The following is a 22,706-nucleotide window of genomic DNA, read 5'->3' on the forward strand; positions in this document are numbered from 1 at the left end:
TATTTTGTAAGATTGCATTGTTTGAAGTAATAGGAATATGGTTTGTTTCATGGATGAAAAACAAAATTTTTAAAAATGTTATTTAGTCAGGTAGCTGTTTAAAATATGATCATTTTGTTACAATCCACACTTTTCCATGAATATTTTAAACCTATGAATAAAATTTCATTGTTCACTCATCTTCTGGAACTATTATTAGATGAGTTGGTTGAATTTCTTGACAAAATTCCTCTTTTTGCGGCATACAGAATACAGTGACATTCACTTTTAGATAGGGATTCAGTATCCAAAGGGAGAGAATCTACCTTTTGTCATTCTGTGTTTTCAAGTTCAAAATATGATTTCAAGACTACTTAGAGACTAGGCCTACTACCCCATTTGTAACATTAGTTTGAATTTAGAATAGCCAAAAAAAAGTTTGTTATGGCAAAGGTGTTATCACTTAAAGTATTGGCATAAATCTTATGGAATTTTTGTGTATCAGTGGCAGTAATCTGTGTTATAAATATATTCAAATGCATTTCAATGGTACCATGTATGTGCCTGTATCAAAATAAAGCTTTTACTTGGCGAAATCCTGCTTTCACAAATCAAAGGATGACGTTGTCTATGTTTTCCCAAGGAGAATGAAGTAGAAAGCTAGAGTAGTTATTAGAAGAATTTAAGCAACAACAACCTATTTTCAATTAAGGAGAAACGTTTAATGTCTGAGTGGTCTCTTTGTAGCAATAGAAATCACTGGATTATCTTGCAAATCTGAATGCACTTCATTTCACATGCATCATCCTTAAATTTAAGGAATAAACTGTTCTGACTGAACATACAGATAATCATTGAAATGTAACTTTCCCAAATCTTTTGCCAAATTTCAAATATATAAATATATATATGTATATGTATATGTATATATACATATATATATATTTCAATTTAAACATATTTTCATTTAATTTATAAATACAAAAAAATTTCCAAGGCATAAATTTGACTTGTTATTTGTCTATTCTATACAATATGTTGTATTAATAGGCTTAACTTTTTCCTTTTTTTCTCTTTTGATACCATTATCTTTTTTTTATTTTTCCCTCGTCCTTTGTTGTATCTTTCTTTTTGTAACTTTCCCATCCTATGTTCATCTTTTAAAAAAATTTTCCTTGATATTTGTTATTTCGTTCTAGTGATGTTATCCCTTCATAGTAGGGGGTAAAAGCTCAAAAGACACCCAAATCTCTTTTACCCCAGTTTAAGATGATAACATTCCAATCAAGGAAACTTTGAATTTACTGTGTAAAATCAGATGCTTTTCTTCAAAGAATTCTAATACATTTCTTCTTTCCTAAAGTAGTACTAGTATATCAAGAGTGTAGCTCTGAATGGCACATGATTTTTTATATGTGCAAAACTCATTTTCTAATTAAAGATTTGTCAGATGGACTACAGTGCCAAGGTAAAAGTTCTAAAAAGAACAATTAACATGATAAACAGTGTTTTGGTTCCCTTCATTTTTTAGTACACAAATGTTCTCCATAACAAAGTAAATTCCAAATAATTCAGCCAACCCAACTCATACTCTGACAGCATTTCCCTGATGACAGTTCCCAAATTCATTCTTAAGGTATACCACATATTTTTCCATGGAGATCCCTTGAGAATGAAATTCCTGTCTGAAATGGTCTATCAAAGTCACAGTAGGCTGAACTTCAGGGAATGATATATGATTTACCTTTTGAAAGTGATTTTTCCTAATGGGATTATATTTTAACATTTCAAGGCTAATGAGTTTTAAAATACATGATTTTACTTATTGTTTTCCTAAGGTTTTTAAAAACTGTTTTCATGTTTAAATTTTAAATTTTCATGTTTAAATTTTCCATGATATTTTGATTCTTTGAAGGCTGCAGTTTTTAAAATTACTACTAAAGAAAGAATTCCTTAAGAGTACATTTTATTATGCATTCTAATTGGTTTAAGAAAAGGAGTATTAAATGCTATAAATGTATGCATGATAAAGCAATTTTTCTAAGATTTGGAGGGAAGTAGTTACTCTTCTCTTTCCCTTAGTAAGATTATTTAACTTTTGCTTCTCTATAGATTAGAGTACAAAGTGCATTTCAATAATTTGAATTCTATAGAAAAATCAATATACAGAAGGAATATGGCTCTGTGACAATATACAAACTAGACTGTATATTTTAATCCTTTACTCATGCTGATTTTAAAGCAATGACAACTAGAATATTATTAGTACTTAGATTATACAGATGAAGTATTCTTTAATATGTATCTATACACATATTTAGTTTAGTTCAGAAGTGTTTGTTTCTCTTTTTTTCATCTTCATCTTGGTTTATTTGACAACATATGTTACCATTTCCAAGTAAGATCTATTAAGCATATTGGTTAAAATTTTGCAAGGTCCTGTTTTTGAGATAGTTATATCCCATCACAACAGATTTTATAAGAAAAGTATTCCCCAGTTCCAGTGTATGACCCATTAATTTTAAGAGTATATCATACAATAAAAGAAATGTATTATTGTTTTATGTAGCTTTTCAATGGAATTTGATCTATTTTGTCAAAAGCTCATGAGTAAAGCAACTAACTATTCATCACAAATTCTCTTTTTGGGGGTTGGGGTTGGGGATCACAATTAGCTTCACAGCAGTAAATTGTGCTTGCATACACAAAAATATAAACTTCAAAATTCCTACAAGCAGTGGAGGAAAAGCAGAGAAAAAGCAGATTGAATGGGAAGATGTTTCTTGGATTTAGGCATATGCCAACTAGATCATTAATATTAATGGAAAGAAGAAATTCATATTTTAAATTTCAGTAGAAAATATGTCTGTAAATTTTTGAAGTTAGTTTACTAACAAGTAATACATGTCCTTTCTTTTCTTATTTCATTCTAACTAGACAAAAGGCCCAGTACTCATGAATGAGGATGGATTATAAACTAATACTAAAAGTGTATTAAAACAACTAACACCCATGTAATGTTGACTAGCACTTCGTCATACTCAGAAATGATCATTCATGTAAGCAAAAGGCCCCTTAAAAAATTAATCCAATTGACAAAATTTACAACTTCTATGGATGCCACTGAAATCTTCAAAACAAAGCATAATTTTCTTCAGATTTCTGAGAATAAAGCAAGAGATGAATTTAGAAAGTCTAGACTAAATCTTTAAGAAAAGAGTTTTATGTTCATATAACAAAATAAAAAAATGTAACAATGAAGCCTCTGGGAATACCTTTCCAAATAGATTCCATAAAAGCATTGGCCTATTTCTTAAGCACATCGGTAGAGAGTGAGGGGTTATTTTCTAAGGAATCCTGAAGTAACAACTCATTTAATGTTAAGTTTTAGAACATTGTCTAGAACACAGGAATCTTAAATACCTTACAGCTCTTTCAATAAGAAAACCAAATATTTATCAGCATTGTCTACCTTAATGCTCTCACTGCAAGTTCATGCATGTTATGATAAAAAGATAGCAACACTGATTCTTTTAGTAAAGAAGGTATTTTAAATTGGTAGGCTATTTTTTAAATCATTGAAGTGAAAAGAGGGCCTTTTAGGCCAAAATTATTATTTTTACTATCAGCCTCACAGCAATTTTTAAAAAAATTAATAAAATTCCTATTGCTATGATTTTCAGTGAGAGTAAGTAAGAAAAAGCATTCCCCCCCCCCCCCCCAAGTGCTTCACAGGTAATTTTTCTTGAGAGTACATGAATAAATTGGCTGGGGGTCCTGATGTAAGGATACATAAGAGTACCTTATAGGTGGATAACTATTTTTTGAACCATTTTAATGAACCTGTTTCTGCAGTGGTTATTTGACACCCCCCCCCCAAACCTGCTCTATGTTTATTTACATAATGTGTTATCCTCTCATGCTTCAAAGGAACACTGAAGAAAAAGCCCCAGATAGCTGAGAGATACTGAGAAAACATCACTGTTAAAATCTATGTCAGACAACCCTGGAAATTCTAGTAGCATTTGGGCCTAACACACGAATACATTTAGGTAGAAAAGGCCACATATCCCATTGCAGAATGTACACGCATATGTGACAGAGGTTAAAATGTTAGCTATTATATAAGCTATCATTCTTGACTTTCATGCCTGCAAACTCTCATTCATTTGATTTTATTTCTCTCTCACTCTTTATAACTATAACAATAACTATGGCAGAGATAAATAAAGCTTTTAAAAGACAACAAATTGAGAAATGCTTAAATCACCAGTTTGGATTCTAGTAACAGTACTATAGGCAATACTTCTGTTGGGAAGCACAATGTTTCTCTGATATAAATAATCCGAATTCAATATTATTTTACATGTACATAGTCTTTGCCTCCAAAATATTTCTGATTCATTATGAATTAATATTTCTTCAAGATCCTAACTTTGGCACTTTGAAATTCCATGTTGTAATCTCTTATATATCATTTTTCCTCACTGTGTTTGTACATGTAAGAGATAAGCAGATAGACAGGAAAAGATAGATACAAAGAAACAGAACAAGAAAGAGACCTAGAAAAAGGTAGAGACAGGACCAGAAAGAGAGAAGAAGAGAGACTGAGAGAAAGAGCCACAGAGAGCTAGAGACAAAGAGAGTTATGAGATAGAGTGGAAGGAGAGTAGTGCGGCAGAATAGATTTGGGGTCAAGGTACCAATGATGTTGTGTGGGGGGGGGAGTGGAGAAGGTGACAATGGATATTTCTTAAAGAACTTGGGAAGAAATCTCCTAAATGCCTCACCAGTACTGGAGTCTTCTTGAGTGAATAGTCAAAGCCTACTTTTATCATACCTGAATCATTCCTTTTAGTGTGGTATACACTTATTCAATTTGCAAGTCTGTCGTTGAAGTTCAACTGTACACTATAGGTTTTTTAAATGTTGGATTCATTTTTTAAAATTTAATATGCAAATGAAAACAAATACAAGTGGCCAAGTAAAATTTACTAGTAAGTCCATTTCAAATATTACTCATCTTTAGGGACTGAAGGACCCCAACTCCTTTCCCAAGGATCTACAGTGTTACTTGAGATTCCTTTAAGTTCTTATTCAAAATTGTCTAAACCAGATTACTTTACATTCTCATTAAAAAATTACTTTTGGGTTCTGGGCCAAAAATTGAAAGCCTGACATGGAAAAGAAGCTTTGCTTTAAAAAGTCTGTCTAAAAACAGCAGTTCAAATCAGTTTTGTTCCTGGAAATTTCCCCCCTGACAACCGTCAATATAAACCTCTCTGCAGAGCTGCTGCCGAACAATTACAGGAGAATAATCTCCTGAAGTCGGGGACCAAACAGCGCAAAATGTTGAAATCTGCTCGTTTGCTTTTCAAAGCTTCACCCTGGCAGCCTCGAGGAAGACGCTTAGAGTCCTGGCCAGTATAGTCATGAATAATGTATTAAAGCCAATTGCTGAAGCGCAGTGAGCTCGCAAAAAATATCAGACGCAGGAATAATCGACCGCTTTGTTCCCACCAGGGCGGTCCGGAGCCGGATCGTCGCCGGGCCGAGGCGGAGTGGGGCGAGCTCCCGGCCCGCGGTTCCCGCAGGCCGGGCCGGCGCGGACGGGCTCGGGACGTCGGGACGATTGCCCTCGGCAAAGTTCGGGAGGCGTCCGCGAGGGGCGGCCCGGCCTCGGCGGCGGCGGCGGCGGCGGCGGCGAGGACTGCTCGGCTGCCTCCGGGGCCGCGCGGCCGCCGCCGCCGCTCGAGCGGCTCGTGGGCGGGATCAGCTGAGCCGCCGGCGCGTGTCACGTGGTGCGCGTGTCGAAGGTCACTCGCCTCTCACAATGGAGCTCTCGGAGTATGTTCAGAGAGGCTGCCAGATGCTGGCCGATCCCGGCTGCTTCGACCTCGCCGCCTTCGCGCTTGTCCTGCGGGCGGCCTTCCGGAGCCTGCTGGAAGCCCGGGCCGATGAGGCCGTGCTAGGTAAGCGACCGGCCTCCGAGCCGGCCCGGCCCGGCCCCGGGGGGCTGGAGAAGGAGCGAGGGGGAGAGCGAGAGCCAGAGCGAGGAGGGCAGGCAGCGGGCGCCCGAGGCGGAGGCGCCGGTGCCGGGCGCTGCCATTCGCCCCCTCCGGGCCGGCCCCGGCCCGCCCCGGGCCCCCGAGCCTGCGCCGCGATGACCTCAGTTGGCACCTGCCCTCAACCAGTGACTCCTGCGCCTGGCGCGGCTTCCCCTCCGGGGCTCTTTGTTCCGGGGCAAAAAAGCTCCTGCGTCCAAGGGTCGTTTGTGGCCTAAAAGACCAGGTTTTCAGCAGTGGGCGAAGGTGGGGCTGTTTTGACAGTTGGGCTTCATCCGGTCAGCTCCCTGCTCTTCACGACCCCGGGGCTGAACTGAAGCGACCCTGGATCTAGGCAAAAAAAAGAGTTTGAAGAGGAGACCGGGAGAGGGAGAGTCTGTTTCCTGAGCAGATAGATTGACCAGTTAGGATTGACCTGCCCCGGTGCAGTGCATTCTGCAGGCTTCTGCAAACGAGCCTGCTCGGTTTCGTTTTAGTGCATTGCCCATGATCTCCGCGCCTATTTTACAGTTCTTTTTACAGGAATAGGGACTCAGGAGGTGAACCTTCTTCAACAACTCTGTCTGAGATTGCGGGAGTGCAGTACCTACCTGCACTGTTTGGGGCTGGTGGGAAGCAGGTGATTTTAGGTGACAGCAGAAATGCAAAGGATGCTGGGGGAGGGGGACACGGAAGGCTGTCTATTTTGTACTCTGTTTCCCCAAGCTTTGAATTAATCATGTTTTTTAAAAAGTGCGAAAGCTGAAGTTGAACAAATAAATACATTATGTATCTCTAGGTTGTACATTTACAAATACACAGCCACCAAAACCTACTTATCTTAATATGCTCTGGAGGAATTGTTTGAAATTAGCTTTTTTTCCTTCTTTTTTAAACAATGTTCATACGATACAACATTAATTTTTTTAAAGGGAAAGCTGATAGATTTTCTGATCACTAGACACATCTTAGTGTTTTCCTTTTTCCAGTGGCCACCGTAGATGTGAACTTTTCTCTACCTAACTTTTTGTTGTGGTTGTTCAATAAGGAAATTAAAGCAAAAGAAAGCAAGGAGTTATTTAATTGAAACTAGTCCATGGCAATAATCATAAAGTTGTTTTACTGCCTGGCAACTGACCTTATCTCTTTCTCATGTCTCTGAATTTACTACCTATATGTTGCATTATTTTAAATAAACCTATTGATATCAAAAGGTTATTTTTTTTACCAAAATTGTGGTGCCTCTTTTAGAATATACCATTAAAGATTTCATATGTATCATCAGCAATTAATTTATTTTAGATCATCCAGACTTGAAACATATTGATCCTTTGGTATTAAAACACAGTCATGCAGCACTTGCAACTTGTATACTGGAGGCAGGAAAACAGAAAGCTGACAAGTCAACTCTGAGGTATAATTTATTTTAATTGCCATTTTCTTTTCAATAGGTGAGTTGTGTCCATTTAAATTTCAAAACTAAACTCTGATTTTTCTTTTTTCAGTGCATGTCTAGAAGATTGTAAATTTGACAGAGAAAGAATAGAACTCTTTTGCACTGAATATCAGGTTATAGTAACATTCAATTTATTTTCATTACCAATTAATACTTTCTCCTCTTGTTAAGTTTGCGAAGACATGTTTTCTTTTTTTGTTTTAATAGAAAAACAAGAATTCCCTGGAAATCCTACTGGGAAGGTAGGTGCTGAGTATAATACCAAGCTGAGTTACTTTTCACTTGCTGGTAGGAATGGTTTCTGTGCTAGGTGAAACAAACACAGGACTGAAACAAAGATCCTGACCTAAAGAAAAAGGGCTAAAGGGCAAGTGAAACAATTGAATTTAAGTTAATGTTTATTAAGATAAAGTTGATTAAACATTTTTGCCACAAACTACCCTCTTCCTTAGTTTTATAACTTTATGGTGAAGTTTAAGTATTTGAAACATACATATTAAAATCGGGACAATGGGTGAATATCATCCCTGTGTAAAGGAAAGAGAAGTTTTTCTGGAAATATTACATACAAAGTATCATTGTACTTTGCAGTATTGGCAGATGTCCTCTCCTTATAAGTGATGTTTCTTGGCGTTTGGAATATCAGATTAAGGTAACATTTGGCATACTTTAGGAAACAGTTTTGTGGGAAGTTTTCCTAATTTTAATTGAGGGCTAATAAAATGTGTTTCTTGTTTTAGACCAATCAACTTCACAAACTGTATCGACCATCATATTTGGTGACCTTAAATGTTGAGGTATTGTTCATATTTATTGTTTTTCGAATTTATGTAGACCAATGAAGTTGTGAGCTTCCTTTTAACTGACATTTTTTCCCTTCCCCAGGACTCTAGATCCCATCCTGACATTAGCTTTAATTGTACTATGGAGCAATTACAGGTATGGTACTTTAACTTACTGAGATGTTAGATATTTAAAAAACAAACAACTATTACTCAGTTATCAAAAAGTCAAATAAGAATTTGGTGAACAAGTTGGAAAACTTTTAAAAGTATAATTTAAAAATTGACTTCCCTTTATTTGTAGGCCTGGAAACTGCCAATTTTTTTTTTAAAACTTTGCTATAAAAATGTTGTTTCTGTGTTGCTTACTTTCCTCCCCCTTATCTCCATTTGTTTTTATTCACAACTGAGATTTGGATGATAAAGGAAAGCAAAATTAAGTTGGATGCCCTATGCATTACTTCCAAAAATTCTTTTGCATCTGCATAAACTTATTTAGAACCTCTTGTACACAGAGGAGAAAAGGAGTTAAAATGTTTTCCTAAAAACCAAGTGAAGACTTGGAAATGCAAAAGACACATTTCCCTGGTAGATTATTCAGTCATGACAGCTTATTTTTTCCTCTTACTACTTCAGAAAATAAGGTTCATTAGTTGAAAATTTGATGCAATTGACAATTTTTCAAAGATTTCTCATACTGAATTGCTCTTCCTGTAACCATTCATTAGATCTTTATCTTTAGAGAAGATGTATGCATAACCCTTTGTAGAAAGTATCTTTGAGAAATCTCATCTTGATGTGTCCTACCATTCTATTAACTGTAGAAGATTCTTACTAAAAGTTTGTATTTCACTCCAAAAGCAGATAACCAATTTGAAGATGAACTCTTATGGGAAAATGAAGGTGCCTTTAAAAATATTTAAGTGATAGTAATTTGTTAAATGTTAAGAGTTCCATGAATTTCGGACTTCTTTAGAAAATGCTTTTCCCGGCTCACCTTTTCCTCCTTCCATCTCCCATCATAAGTCTTTATGTTTCTCTCCTAAAACTATCACATCATATACATATTTTAGGATTTAGTGGGAAAACTTAAAGATGCTGCTAAAAGCCTGGAAAGAGCAACTCAAATGTGATCGAAGGACGTTAACAATCTGCTAGGGTCAAGAGGAAGACCAGCACTCCCCGGTCTTTCGGGCAAGCCATCCATCCCTTCTGCAAGTCGAATCCCTTCCTTTTGAGTAGAATTTGAATTAATTCTGTCTTTTGAACGTTTGAAACTTATGAAACCTGACTTTTTAACATTATTACAGTAGAAGTGAAGGCAGTTATACAGTTGTATGGTTTTTTAAGCGTTCTATTCATTTATCCTGTCTTCATTTCCTCCACTGCCTCTCTCCCTTCCTCATCGTTATTTCCTTACTTTCATCGAGTTATGTGCTCTAATAAATTTTGAGATACTCATGTTCACAAACCGAAGGCGGATTTGGGATTTAGCTTTTTTTTTTTTGTTTGGGATGCCTCCTCCTCCTCCCCCTTTGCTATGAAGATACAGGCGTTAATTAGTCCCATTCTGCTGGGTTCAATGTTAAATAAAAGGGGAAGGACGGAAACCCCAGCGGAGACTGTACGCCTGGCTGTACACCCCATTCCCCCCACCGCCAGTGGTGAAAAGCAGCTGGGAGGACTTGGGCACCTCGAGGCGGGTGCCCCCAACACCCAGAATCTCTCAGACCTGACCCCAGGGAGAAAAAAAGCACTCAAGCAGCCCTCGGGCGGGGGCTAACTCCAGCAGACCCTTCTCCTCCCGGGTGATGTCTGTCAAAAGCCGACCCACCCCGAGGTGCCTCTGGAGGCCTGGGGTGGGGGGGCGACGGACGACTTGGCATCACCCCCTCAGTTTCCAATGGACCAGATCCAGAGCGGGAAATTTGACCGCGCGCCTCGGACCCCGCCCTCTCCCCGACCCCCGCCCTCGCTAGGGCCCCCCTCGAGGGAGCCCGGATCCCGAGGGGAACGGCCGTCCTGCGCGTGCGCGCCGGGCGGGGGGACCCAGGGACCCCCCCCAACATCTTCGCAGCCCCCTCCGGGGTGCGGGCGGTTGATCCCGGAGAGGCGGTGCCCTTGGGGCGACTGGGCCCCCGCGGGCTGGGCCGGGCCGGGCCGCAACCCGCGCCCCGGGAGGCGTGGCGGGGACCGGGCACTTTCCTTGGCGGGAGACAGTGTCTGCGGGCGCGCGGGGCCAAGGCGACCGAGCCGCCCGCGAGTCGGGAAGGGGCGGCCCACGGCTCCCGGGGGAGGGGGAAGAGGAGGCCGGCGAGCGGCGGCGTGCGGGGCCCGAGCGGACTGCGCACCCGGAGCGGGTGGCGTGTGTGGCGCTGTGGAGAAATGTCTCCCGGCAGCAGCAGCCAGCGCCAGCCAGCCAGCGCCGCCGCCGCCGCCGCCGCGCAGTGTGCGAGGGAGGGAGGGAGGAAGGGGGAGGAGGAGGAGGAGGAGGAGGCCGAGAGGTGGTGGAGAGGGGAAGGCGGGGGGAGGGGAGGAGGAGCGGGAGGGGGCAGCCGGGGGGAGGCCGGCGGCGGCCGCGGGGCCCCGACTACACCGACACTAATTCCCAGGCCGCCCTTAAGGAATGAGGGGAGCACGTGACCCGAGGGGGAGGGGGCCGCGGGGGAGGGGGCGGGCGGACTCTGAGCCATTTTGGGGCCGGTGTCAGTTTCCACTCTCCCTTCAACGGTGCATTTTTTTCCACCCTCCTCCCCTTGCCCCCTCCCCCCAGTCTTCATCCTTCCTCCTCCCGCCCCCCCCCCGCTCGGCTCTACACACGCACTCACACATACACACACACACACACACACACACACACACACACCGCCCCCAGCCCTCCCGCTCCTCGCTGCACACCTCCCTCCCCAACAACTATGAAATAATAATCATAATAATAAAGGGAGAGAAGGGGAGAGACAATGGGGATGTTGGAGCGGGAGCCCCGATCGGGATTAGAAACACCTCCCCACCCCGCAGAATAATCTAATCGTCCCCACTCCCATCCCTCCCTCCCTCCCCCGCTCCCCCCTCGGAGAGGAGCAGGAGCCCGAGCAGGAGCAGGAGGAGCAGGAGGAGGAGGGAGGAGGAGGAGGAGGGAGGAGGAGGAGGAGGAGGAGGATCAGGGGGTTTGGGAACTAGCATGAGCTGAGCGAGCAGCGGCGGCGGCGGCGGCGGCAGCAGCAGCAGCAGCAGCAGCTCCTCTCTCCTCCGCTCGTTGCCCATTGACAGCAGCGTCTGCAGCTCGCTTCAAGATGGCCGCTTGGCTCACATTCATTTTCTGCTGAACGACTTTTAACTTTCATTGTCTTTTTCGGCCGCTCTGATCGTCCCTCGCCGGATCCTTTTTCCGGGTATGTATCCAGGGAGGCGCCTAGTGGACCGTGGGCGGGTGGCGGAGGGGGCTGCTCTGGGGTTTGGGGCCGGTTTGGGTGCCTGGAAGGGGAGCCGAGGTGCCCCCCCTTCTCTCTTTCTCGCTCTAGCTCCCTCTCGCTCCCTCTCTCCCTCTCCCTCTCCCTTCCCCAGCTCCGTATGGAGAAAGCTCTGACAGTCTGGGCTTCGACCACACATACACACACGCACACCGAGACCCATACACATACACACACACATGCAGAGGCACACACCGCCCGAGACACAGACTCACAACCCACAACCACCACCAGCACCAGGCTCTCTACCTCAGTCGCCTCCACCTACTTCAGTTCAGAGACGCACGAACATCCTCACATTTTAGTTCCTTTCTCCCCGGAGCTCCCCTCTAAAACCTCCCGATGCACATGGCCCCCGAGAAGAATATTTCTATTACCAGCCTTTGCAGCTCCCCTGGACGCAGCGCCCTTTGTTGAAAGACAGATTTTGATTAAACGGGGACCGGTTCCTGAAATCGGGAGCTGCCTGGGTCAAGTGGTTTCCCTCCTCTCCCAAAGAAATGTGTTTTGAGGTGTTTAAACATCCACAGAACGTTCCCATATTATAGGGATGAAGTATGTGGGGGGCAGCGATCCCACCAAGGTGGGTGTTACGCTGGAAAGAGTTCAAACAAAAATGTTATTAACTTAAGTTGGACAAACACTTGTATGAAATTGGATGGCTTGTTAAGATGGCGGTTCCCAGTTGTTTCCAATGTCTCTTGCATTGGTGCTTAAAATGGGAAAGTTTTTACAGTGGTACGACCTGGGGGTCAGTTTTAAAAGAAGTTCTCATTAAAAGTCAGTTAGATTGTGATCACCGAGAAATGGACAGTTTCAGATTTGGAGCTATTTTGGAGCGAAGATGGTGACTGGAGGTTAGCATGTGTAAGGTTTTTGTTTTTTTTTTCCTCCCATGCACTCCCCCTACCACCACAGTTACTTTTTCCTTCTAAATTCCAATGTAGGGGTATACTTAGAATCATGTCTTGCTAAAGTCTCGTAAGTATTACAGTGTTTACTTGATGCTTGTATAGGTCATAGGGTTGTGTAGGAGAGTGGTGCTAGAAAGTTGGTGGCATATGTGTGTGGAATCACTTGGCCTTGACAGCCTAATATTGAGATGCTTTTCCCAGCAATTTATGGTTAATAATTGGAAGAAAGCCAGTTAAGAGACCCTGATAAATCTAAGAGTCTTAGAGAATTTTAGTGAGTTTAATGGTCATGGCTCAGTATTTGGAAACTAAGCACCTAACTCCACAAAGTTTGGAAAACCCCAAGGATATTTGTACACATCCAAGTGTGGACAGATGTTTTATAGGATTTCACCAGTGGTTGAGTCTATATTTTATATAGAGGACCCTTAGGACCAAATCTTCTGCAAAGGTATGGCATCGTACTCTTCTCTACCAAGGTAGATTGTAGTTTTAATCATTTAAGCATCCCAATATTTCACCTATACTGGGTCATGCCATAATAATGCCTTAACAGTTGAGTTTCTTTCAGATAGAGTGATTGATTACATTGTCCAAGCACTTAATTTTATTAACATAATTATTAACTTTTGTATATTTGACTTCATTTTTCTCTTCTACCTTTGCTGCAGTGTGATCGTGCTGGGTCAAACTCTGCACTTATTAAAAGTGTACTTAAAGCTTAATAAAACACTCCATTGTTGACTGGAATTTACAAATTCAGCTGTACATGGTAGACCAGTTATTACATCCAACTTCTTGGTTGTATGTGAAGCAACCAAATTTGCACAACTGTCCTAAGACTTCAGTTAACCCCTACTGTCCACATACATATTTACAGCTACAAACTCCACTGATGGAGTTCATTTGCATTTCTTAGATTGCAAATAGCCAAGCTGATTGTTAACATAAGAACTAGCTCCTGTTTTCCTTCATTTTGACATAACTGGTGTCAGGCCTCTAACAAAACTGACAGCCCTGACTGAATGTGTTATAATGGCAAGTTTTTACCATTGTGTATTTTTACCATTGTGATTGTGGTGCACTTTTTCTTGCTTAATTGACAGTTTCTGTGTTGAAACTGAGTTATTCACATGTTATCAACTTTTCTAAGACAGAGAAGCTATTCCTAAAATCATGTTTGAGTTATAAAAGGTCTTCTTTAGTTTTCCTGCACTTTAAAAAGGGAGAGTGGGGAAAAAGGAGCTGAATTTTTAGATAATTAACAATGTGACATTTAGCAGTATGACAACTGTTTTCTGATTTGAGGCCAATTTCTTGGATATATAGAGAGATTGTATAAATTTAAAGCCTGAGTTAGTATTTTTCCAAAGATTTTGGTCTAGAACTTACACTTCAGATGCTTCTTAAGCCAATCAGCAGAGATGTCCCTCCATAGCTGTTTGATTGTTCAGTTTATGAATATTTGGGATTTAAGAGGAGTTGGTTGTCCATAAGATATCTGAGAACTGTAGCTAGCTTTTCAAATTAGAATCACTTCAATAACTTAATGATTGATGGAAGAATCACTGTGATATACTTTACAAGATGAAATGCAGCCTTATGGACTTTAACTTTCTAGAGAAGAACATGCCATATGTATAAAGGGAATTTCGTTTTGGAGGTCACTGAGGTGATCTTTGTACTCAAGATACAGTGAAATGTATACCTTGCTTTACCACATAATTCTCTGAGATATAACTTAAATGTATATGCAGTGTGTTCAGTATGTTGAGAGTTTTCTTTTATATGTCTCCGAAAGGTAGTTGTATAGTGGTAAATGGAGCTTTCTTATTTGTCATCACTGGAATTATGATCACTTCAACAAAAGCCTTTTTAGCTCTTTCTTGGTTGGCCAGTAGTCAAAGACATTAGATATCGAGGTGTGTTGTATTGTGTTTCTCTATTATGTATCCAAATCTGAAGAAAATTAGAATAACTGTTACATCATGTCGTGGGTTTCACAAATTCACAGGTTTCTATTCAAGGCAGCTTTCAGAATATGTGTCAGAAAGGTCAGGACAACTGAGTTTGTGTGCTCCGTTTGAGGTCTGAAGTAAAAAGGGGAGTGGGGATAAGAAAGGTATTTTTGGAGGACATGCAGCAATTTGATTTACTGGATTGCCAGTTGGTGTTTTCGTATCTAACAGCCCTTCCCTGTGATTTATCTATAATATGTCTGTTGGTAATGCCATTTCATCTTATAGAACTTGCTGTGAACTGCAGGCTGAGAAAATGACATTTGTTTTTCACTCCTGTCGCTACTCTGTGTTGACAAGGTGTTGATTTAACGTTGGGAATGGGCTGGTCACATGGTCCTTTGCATATTGTCACAATCCTACTGTTTAAAGTCGTTTTTCTTGCTTTCATACTCGGTTTGTTCAAATAATCAAGCGGATTTCCCACCTCCACCCCCTCCCTCCCCCAAGCCGATTTCAGTTTTCAGTCTTTCCCAACTTTTTACCGTTCGTCCAAATCTGCAGGAGAATTTAATTTTAGAGGAGGGAGCTTTAAAGAGATTCAGTTCAATAAACATCTCTGCAATTTGAGCTTAGAAGGTTTGGGGCTAAGTGCACAGTTGGCAATTCTTGGGGAAAAAAAATCCCTTCGTGAAAATTTTACCCTGGCGAATTGCTAACAGGAGAGACTGAGAGAGTCTAGATCTGAAACAAGCTTCTTGCATCGAGTCGACGTGGAAAGAGGCCCCCGAGAGTGTCCGAAATGGCCGGGAGTGGCAATGGCTTGCTTTTCCCTTGCCCAGACTCTGCCGCTCGCTCAGACGGTCCCCGAAGCTCAAGATAAGCCCTCGTTAGCCTCCACCCGGCGCCCCAAACCCGGCACTGCCTCCCAGCATTAACTCGGAACCTTCCTCCCCCGCCCGCACTGGGCTCCGCGCCCTGCACCCCCTCCCAACTCCCGTTGGAGCCCCTCCCCCCGGTCTTCGCAGCTTGCTCCCCTCCCCCCGCAGCCCAGCCCGGGCTTCCCCGCACACCCGGCTCTTCTCTGGGGCTTGGGCTGTGTGTTGCAGCGGTGGCCGGATGCCAAGTGTAAGTGTAAGTTGCTATGGAAACCCCGATAGAGGCTAGTTCCGAATCCGGAGCGAGACAGAGACAGAGGCGCCGGGATCCGCCTCTTCCACATCCCCTACCCCCTGTGTCTGCTTCGGGAGTAAAGGAGGACTTGGGGAAGGCTCTGCTCCCGGGCCCGCCCGAACTCAGGCCCCAGCCCAGGAGCTCGGCTCGAGGTGCGTCTCGAAGCAGCTAGGGAGGCGACCAGGCTCCGGAAATGCCAGTGATGCGGAGAGAGCCGGATTTGTTTTCCCTTTTGTGTTGCATAGAAATGTGCAAGTTGTGGCTCCTCGAACTCACTAAATCAACAACCTTGGAAGAGTGGAGGAGGTGAACCGAGCAGAGCCGTCCTCCTCCGCCCCCCACTCCCCACCCCACCCTACCCCACCCCAGCCCCCATCTTCCCATCCCCTGGAGGCAGACAGTTGACTTTGGGACCTGCTGCTCTGTCGGAAGTACCTATAATCAATTAGGGAATATCTTTCCCGCGTTTGGCCGGAAGGGTTGGAACAAAACCTTGTAGTTGAGAAACGAGTGCGGGGGCCAATGCGGGGTCTGCTAGTGCCCTTCCACTGTAAATAGAAGAAAGCCCGTTCACTCTATTCAGTCTCCTCTTCGGACTCTCCGAGTGACCTGGAAAGGCTAGAAGAAACTTTAGTTGGGTCTGGATTCATCACAGTAGTGGAATGGATTCGGGCTGATGAGCAAAGTCCTTTTCACGGTTATTACATTTCACCTGATGATATGTTTTCGGATTTCATTAATTCTGAAGTTTACATTGTGTGTGTGTGTGTGTGTGTGTGTGTGTGTGTGTGCACGCGCGCGCGCGCGCTCGCATACAATATTTTCATAGTGTAAGGATTTTGGAGAAAAGCCCACTGTGAGTTATAGTCACTATTTTCATATTTTCAGGACCTCCTGAAAGGAGCAAAATTAAGCAAAAATGCATCGAACAACCAGAATCAAAATCACAGAGCTAAACCCTCATTTAATGTGTGTGCTTTGTGGAGGATACTTCATTGATGCCACAACTATAATAGAATGTCTACATTCCTGTAAGTATACAGATTCAACCTATTGTTCCTTGTGTTGTCTGTGTTTCCCTTCTAACCTCCCCCCTCCCCCCAATTGACTATGTTACACATAGATGAAAGAATAATCCTTTCAAAGTTTGGTAAAAGGTGATCTGATGTCTTTGGGGGCTTCCAGAATATTAGGAATGCTTTCTTACTACATTAAGATAAGCATGCAGTATGCAAAATCTTCAGAAAATGTTAATTGATGCTAACTCAGGTCATTTAAATATTATTAACTTTGGCTTTTAAGTTTATTTTAACCTATATCTGTGCTGTAGTTTACCTCTAGTTTCACTGTTTCACTCTCAAACTTCTAAAACTAACCAAAAAAATCTTATTTTTTTCTACTTCTAGTCTGTAAAACATGTATTGTGCGTTACCTGGAGACCAGCAAATATTGTCCTATCTGCGACGTCCAAGTTCACAAAACCAGGCCACTCCTGAATATAAGGTATGAGAAAATTAAAATTCCTTGTAAGTGTGCTTTGTCACAATTCATGATGGTTTGATTATCACCTTTCTCTCTTGATAGAAAACTTACTCTTCAGTGGTGGGTAAAATGTCATTAATGCTATTTGATAGTTTCAGAATTAAGACAGAAATATTCATTTTTAAAGTATAATATTAAAAAGAATTTAGTTTTTCATAGTATCTTTTTAATACTGAATTTTGACATATTGCATTTTTGTTACAGCATGAATGTAACTTTGAAAGACAGTATTAAGTTATAAAAATGTGGTTGGTTCCACATTTCCTTTTTGTGCTCTGTTCATTCAAGGAATTATTAGTAAGTTTTAAAGAGTCTGTTTTTTGCTTGTGCAAAATGCAATAGAAACTAGAGGTCATTTATAAATATAAAATATTTTGTCATTATTTTAAAGTAAAAAGTATTGTGCTAAGTTTTAGAGTTCTATTATGATGTCTTATGCATTTTGTTCTGAGAATTATATTTTTCATATATTAGCCTTGTTCTAAACAATGTAATAATACAGCAAAAACTTTAAATGGAAGGAAGGGAGAAGAAAATGATAATTTATGCCTATTACTAGGCCTAATAAGTGGTTTGCTTTTCTATTTTATTTTTTTCAGGTCAGATAAAACTCTTCAAGATATTGTATACAAATTAGTTCCAGGCCTTTTCAAAAGTGAGTAACAAAATGTAAAGATGAATTTAATAGATTATCTTATAATTTTTAAGTACTATGCCAAGTAAAAAATATTACATTTTGTCTTTCAGATGAAATGAAAAGAAGAAGGGATTTTTACGCTGCTCATCCTTCTGCTGATGGCAAGTCCTTCTAACTTTTACTTGAAAAAAAAAACAACCTGAATTATGTGATTTAAAAAAACAAACAAATCTATTTCCAGTATTTTTGCCTTTACTTACTACATACTAAATACTTAAAAAAAAAGTGAAACAAAACCCACCCCAAATTGAAACCACATGACAACTTCCATTCTTTTTGTTGTCTTTTGTATATAATCTTTTTATTAAATATTTAAAAATTTCCATCTAGCTGCCAATGGCTCTAATGAAGACAGGGGAGAAGTTGCAGATGAAGATAAGAGAATTATCACTGATGATGAGATAATAAGCTTATCTATTGAATTCTTTGACCAGAACAGGTAAGTTCTACTGGAGGGGGTGGTGTCTATTTTTTGCTAGTGTGTTTCTTACTAGCTACATTATTTTAATTATCCTTATCTATTTCCTTTCCTTAGATTGGATCGGAAAGTAAACAAGGACAAAGAGAAATCTAAGGAGGAGGTATAATCTATGTTATATAAAAACTTGTGCAGAAGAAAAATTGTTGATCTTTTTAGACTTCATATGAGAGAGTCTGATTATTTTATCCTTTGGTTATTTTCAGTAGTATATAATATCAAATAGACAGAAAATTATTACTAATTGTTATTAATTACTTGAGGTTGATAATAGAGAATTATAATCCATTTTAGAGATAGTGTATGGTTTTACAAAATACTTTAATTCGTTTGATACATGCATGATCAAACAACTATAATTTGAATTTCACTGACATTCTAAGTATTAAAATATTTCAGACAAGGTTACCTACCAAGGAATTCTTAAAATTTTGAATTACATAATATTATTTGTTACTATCTTTTTCTGTTTACATACTCCAAATTAAACATTTTTAACACGTTATAGTCCTGGAATTGAAGAAAATAACTTTTCTAAATATGCTCTCAGGTGAATGATAAAAGATATTTACGCTGCCCAGCAGCAATGACAGTGATGCATCTAAGAAAGTTTCTCAGAAGTAAAATGGACATACCTAATACTTTCCAGGTACTGATTTTCTTTACATCCTTCATGTGCTTCATTTTCTGTTAACTTAAGTCTGTTGCTGGGTTGTTGGGTTTGGTTTTTTTTTGGTTGTTTTTTGTTTTGTTTTGTTTTTTTGCTTCTTGAGTTCTGAACCAAGAGTAGAAACAGCTAAACATTCAGAGTGCTTTAAATTTTTGATTACTGAGGCACTTTATAATACAAAATCAAAGTTGCTAACACTAAATTTGTGACTAGCATGAAATCCTTAAGTATATAATTCTGTTTTAGCTCAAGAAAAAGCCTTATTCTCCTTTTAAAAAGAAATGTTTTCCCATAATATAAAGTTGGAAAAAAAATTCATGGTCCATTTTCAGAATAAATGTTATTGAAGTACCAGTATTAGTTTGGGAATTTTTCTTCATTGAAGAAAAAATGTATTTTAATTTTGTTATTATTTATTATAGTGTTAACTGAATAATTTATATCTTAGATTGATGTAATGTATGAAGAGGAGCCTTTAAAGGATTATTATACACTAATGGATATTGCCTACATTTACACCTGGAGAAGGGTAAATATCTAATCAAATAATAAGAGGTTGTGGTTGGCAATAATATTTAAAAGGGTTATGACTGACTTAATCTATTTACTTTGTAGAATGGACCTCTTCCTTTGAAATACAGAGTTCGCCCTACTTGTAAAAGAATGAAAATCAGCCACCAGAGAGATGGTTTAAATAATAGTGGAGAGCTGGAAAGTGACTCTGGGAGTGATAAGGCCAACAGCCCAGCAGGAGGCATTCCCTCCACCTCTTCATGTTTGCCTAGCCCCAGTACCCCAGTTCAGTCTCCACATCCCCAGTTTCCACATATCTCCAGTACCATAAACGGAACCAGCAGCAGTCCTAGCAGGAACCACCAATCTTCCTTTGCCAACAGACCTCGGAAAACATCAGTAAATGGCTCTTCAGCAACTTCGTCTGGTTGACCCCTCAGACTGTCCAAAACAAAAAAAATTTAAACCCTGATTTATATAGATATCTTCATGCCATTACAGCTTTATAGATGCTAATACATGTGACTATCGTCCAATTTGCTTTCTTTTGTAGTGACATCGAATTTGGCTATAAAAGATGGACTAGATGTGACATTCATATGGACGTTAATTGCAATGAAAGATTGTTCCTGTAAAGAATTGATTTCTGAGGAGGCAGGCAAGATTTTTTTTCTCTGTGCTAGGAAAGATGTGAAATGGTTTTTTACAGCCATTGTCGGGACTTGGGAATTTTCTGCATTGGATGTAAGGATTGGGACATAGTTTGTTAATCTCAACTAACGCCTACATCACATTCTCTTCAATTGTTCTTGTTATGCTGTTTTGTGAATCTGTAGAAAACAAGTGCTTTTCATCTTGAAAATCAACAAAACCGGAAAGAATATGCATAGAATGATGCATTCTATGTAGCCATGTCACTGTGAATAACAATTTCTTACCTATTAGCCATTTTGATTCTTATGTTTCATTTTTACTTCTCCATTGCTTTGCAGAACCGATCAAAGGAAAGTAAACTTCAGTTTTACACTCTGTATGCCTAAAGCGGGTACTACCGTTTATTTTACTGACTTGTTTAAATGATTCGCTTTTGTAAGAATCAGATGGCATTATGCTTGTTGTACAATGCCATATTGGTATATGACATAACAGGAAACAGTATTGTATGATATATTTATAAATACTATAAAGAAAATATTGTGTTTCATGCACTCAAATATGATTGTTAAATTCTCTAAACTGGTTCGACCCTTGCAGATATCCTATGTTTGAGCCTTGCTTATCAGCAGAGAACATTTTTAGTGTGGATATCAAATTCCAAATTCAGCTAATTTGAAAGCAGTTGGCAAACTATTATGATGTTTGTCTTCTTCCAAATAATATATATTTTATTTTTCAAATTGTGTTGCAGTGAAGGAAAAAGAACTCTCTAACCAGGCAATATGGAAGTGATTTGTTCATTTTATTTCAATTTTATTATTGGGTGTGATGGAATTATCGTGTTTTTTTAAAAACACGTTGAATCACTATAGACATAAAACACATGCTAGAAATTTTAAGAAACTGACCAATTGCTGGATGAAGGCATTATATCTAAATTCATTTTAATATATGGTACAGTAGTGATTTCAAATTTAATAGGTACGTCATTATTTCCAAACAAAGACAAATGCCTTCTCTTTAAATGTCTGTAAATAGGAGCAACTTTTAAGCTCCTAAAGGTATTAATTTTAAGTAGAAAGAGCATGTTAAATTTAAAATATGAACTGCCCCAGTTGTTTTCAGTTTGTGCTTTGCTTTGGTCGAACTTTGTGTGTGTTCATCACCCATCAGTTATACATTTGTGAGGGTGTTTATTCTATATGAATATTGTTTCATGTTTGTATGGGAAAATTGTAGCTAAACATTTCATTGTCTCCAGTCTGCAAAAGAAGCACAATTCTATTGCTTTGTCTTGCTTATAGTCATTAAATCATTACTTTTGCATATAAGTAGTTATTTTTGCTGCCTTCTTTAAAGTCTCAGTGACTAAAGAACTTCCATGAAGTCACTAAATATACAGATTTTATTTTGACCTAACTTTATATAATCTGACTGATAACTGTTGAATTTCTGGTTGTAGAAATAGAAATAACTTTCATTTATAACTGATTGGCAAAAAGAAGCCAATAAACAGATTATTAATTGAGAAACTAACAAAGTACTTCATTTAATAATACATACATAAAAAGAACAAACTGGTTGCTTTTCTGGAAACTGCAAGGGATGAGAAGTGATTAAAAACAAAATAGAATACTTTTATCTCTTGAAAAGTGATATCTACAAGCAGCATAATTTTTTAAAATCAATTTCTTTTTTTAACCTACTCCACACAAGGTATGTATCTATTCCACACATAATTCTTCAGTTAAATTAACATTTTTCTCCAGTTCTGATAAGAGCAATTTTTTTTTCTTGTCTCTGCTCATCAAACTTTCTATGTTAACGATAACAACTAAAGGAAAGAGACCAATTAATGTAGATTTCAGTGATTTTTATGTTTTGGATATTAATTATGTCAAAGAAACAAAAAATACATATCTTTCAAGAGTCCAAATAGTGCCAGTTAATTACATGTCTTGACACAACTTCATTTGGTGTCTATAAATCTGAGTTAATATAAAGGACAAAGTGGAACCCAAAACTTCAATTTACACATGACTGTATTAAGATAGGTTTAGTAATTCTGTTTAGAAGTCAGTTTAGAAATATCAAATCTAACTTTACTAATATTAATATTTGTACCATATATGTGGATAACAAGATTGATGAAGAGTAAACTTTTATTCCTCCCCCTCCAAAATACATGCTTACTTACCACTGAATCATGAAATTTGCAGAAATTTGAAAGTGCTGTTTCAGCTAAACCTTCCACATTCTCAGTTACTTAATAAAATGAGGATAATATCCCGATGACTTGCCGTCCCTTGGAACCACTGGATTCTGATTATGACTATTGTGATGTAAAACTTTTGATAAACTTAGCCCAAAACA

The 22,706-nt window shown here is 39.6% G+C and overlaps 2 protein-coding genes across 2 annotated transcripts; both read left to right on the plus strand.

Annotated features, from left to right (window-relative positions):
• Positions 1–5,758: 5,758 nt before the first annotated feature.
• Positions 5,759–9,737, plus strand: COMMD3 (COMM domain containing 3). Its single transcript, XM_020966877.2, has 8 exons — positions 5,759–5,951; positions 7,326–7,437; positions 7,529–7,592; positions 7,687–7,721; positions 8,071–8,131; positions 8,220–8,276; positions 8,365–8,418; positions 9,335–9,737. The coding sequence occupies exons 1-8, from the start codon at positions 5,813–5,815 to the stop codon at positions 9,392–9,394; spliced, it is 582 nt and encodes a 193-aa protein (XP_020822536.1). The 5' UTR covers positions 5,759–5,812; the 3' UTR covers positions 9,395–9,737.
• Positions 9,738–11,416: 1,679 nt separating this feature from the next.
• Positions 11,417–21,664, plus strand: BMI1 (BMI1 proto-oncogene, polycomb ring finger). Its single transcript, XM_020966875.2, has 10 exons — positions 11,417–11,653; positions 16,665–16,807; positions 17,183–17,279; positions 17,918–17,973; positions 18,066–18,116; positions 18,346–18,454; positions 18,551–18,596; positions 19,044–19,142; positions 19,612–19,692; positions 19,779–21,664. Exons 2-10 carry the CDS (start codon positions 16,696–16,698, stop codon positions 20,106–20,108), a joined length of 981 nt encoding a protein of 326 aa, XP_020822534.1. The 5' UTR covers positions 11,417–11,653; positions 16,665–16,695; the 3' UTR covers positions 20,109–21,664.
• Positions 21,665–22,706: the final 1,042 nt, after the last annotated feature.

The sequence above is a fragment of the Phascolarctos cinereus genome, unplaced genomic scaffold (genome assembly GCF_003287225.1).
Source record: "Phascolarctos cinereus isolate Bilbo 61053 unplaced genomic scaffold, phaCin_HiC Scaffold_1;HRSCAF=81, whole genome shotgun sequence".
Taxonomy (NCBI): domain Eukaryota; kingdom Metazoa; phylum Chordata; class Mammalia; order Diprotodontia; family Phascolarctidae; genus Phascolarctos; species Phascolarctos cinereus.

Coding starts and splice junctions, on each gene's coding strand:
- COMMD3 (XM_020966877.2), top strand. CDS start 5,813: ATGGAGCTCTCGGAGTATGTTCAGAGAGGCTGCCAGATGCTGGCCGAT. Junction 8,132..8,219: donor GTTTGGAATATCAGATTAAG/GTAACATTTGGC, acceptor TTCTTGTTTTAG/ACCAATCAACTTCACAAACT. Junction 8,277..8,364: donor TGGTGACCTTAAATGTTGAG/GTATTGTTCATA, acceptor TCCCTTCCCCAG/GACTCTAGATCCCATCCTGA.
- BMI1 (XM_020966875.2), top strand. CDS start 16,696: ATGCATCGAACAACCAGAATCAAAATCACAGAGCTAAACCCTCATTTA. Junction 17,974..18,065: donor AGTTCCAGGCCTTTTCAAAA/GTGAGTAACAAA, acceptor TTTGTCTTTCAG/ATGAAATGAAAAGAAGAAGG. Junction 18,117..18,345: donor TGCTCATCCTTCTGCTGATG/GCAAGTCCTTCT, acceptor ATTTCCATCTAG/CTGCCAATGGCTCTAATGAA.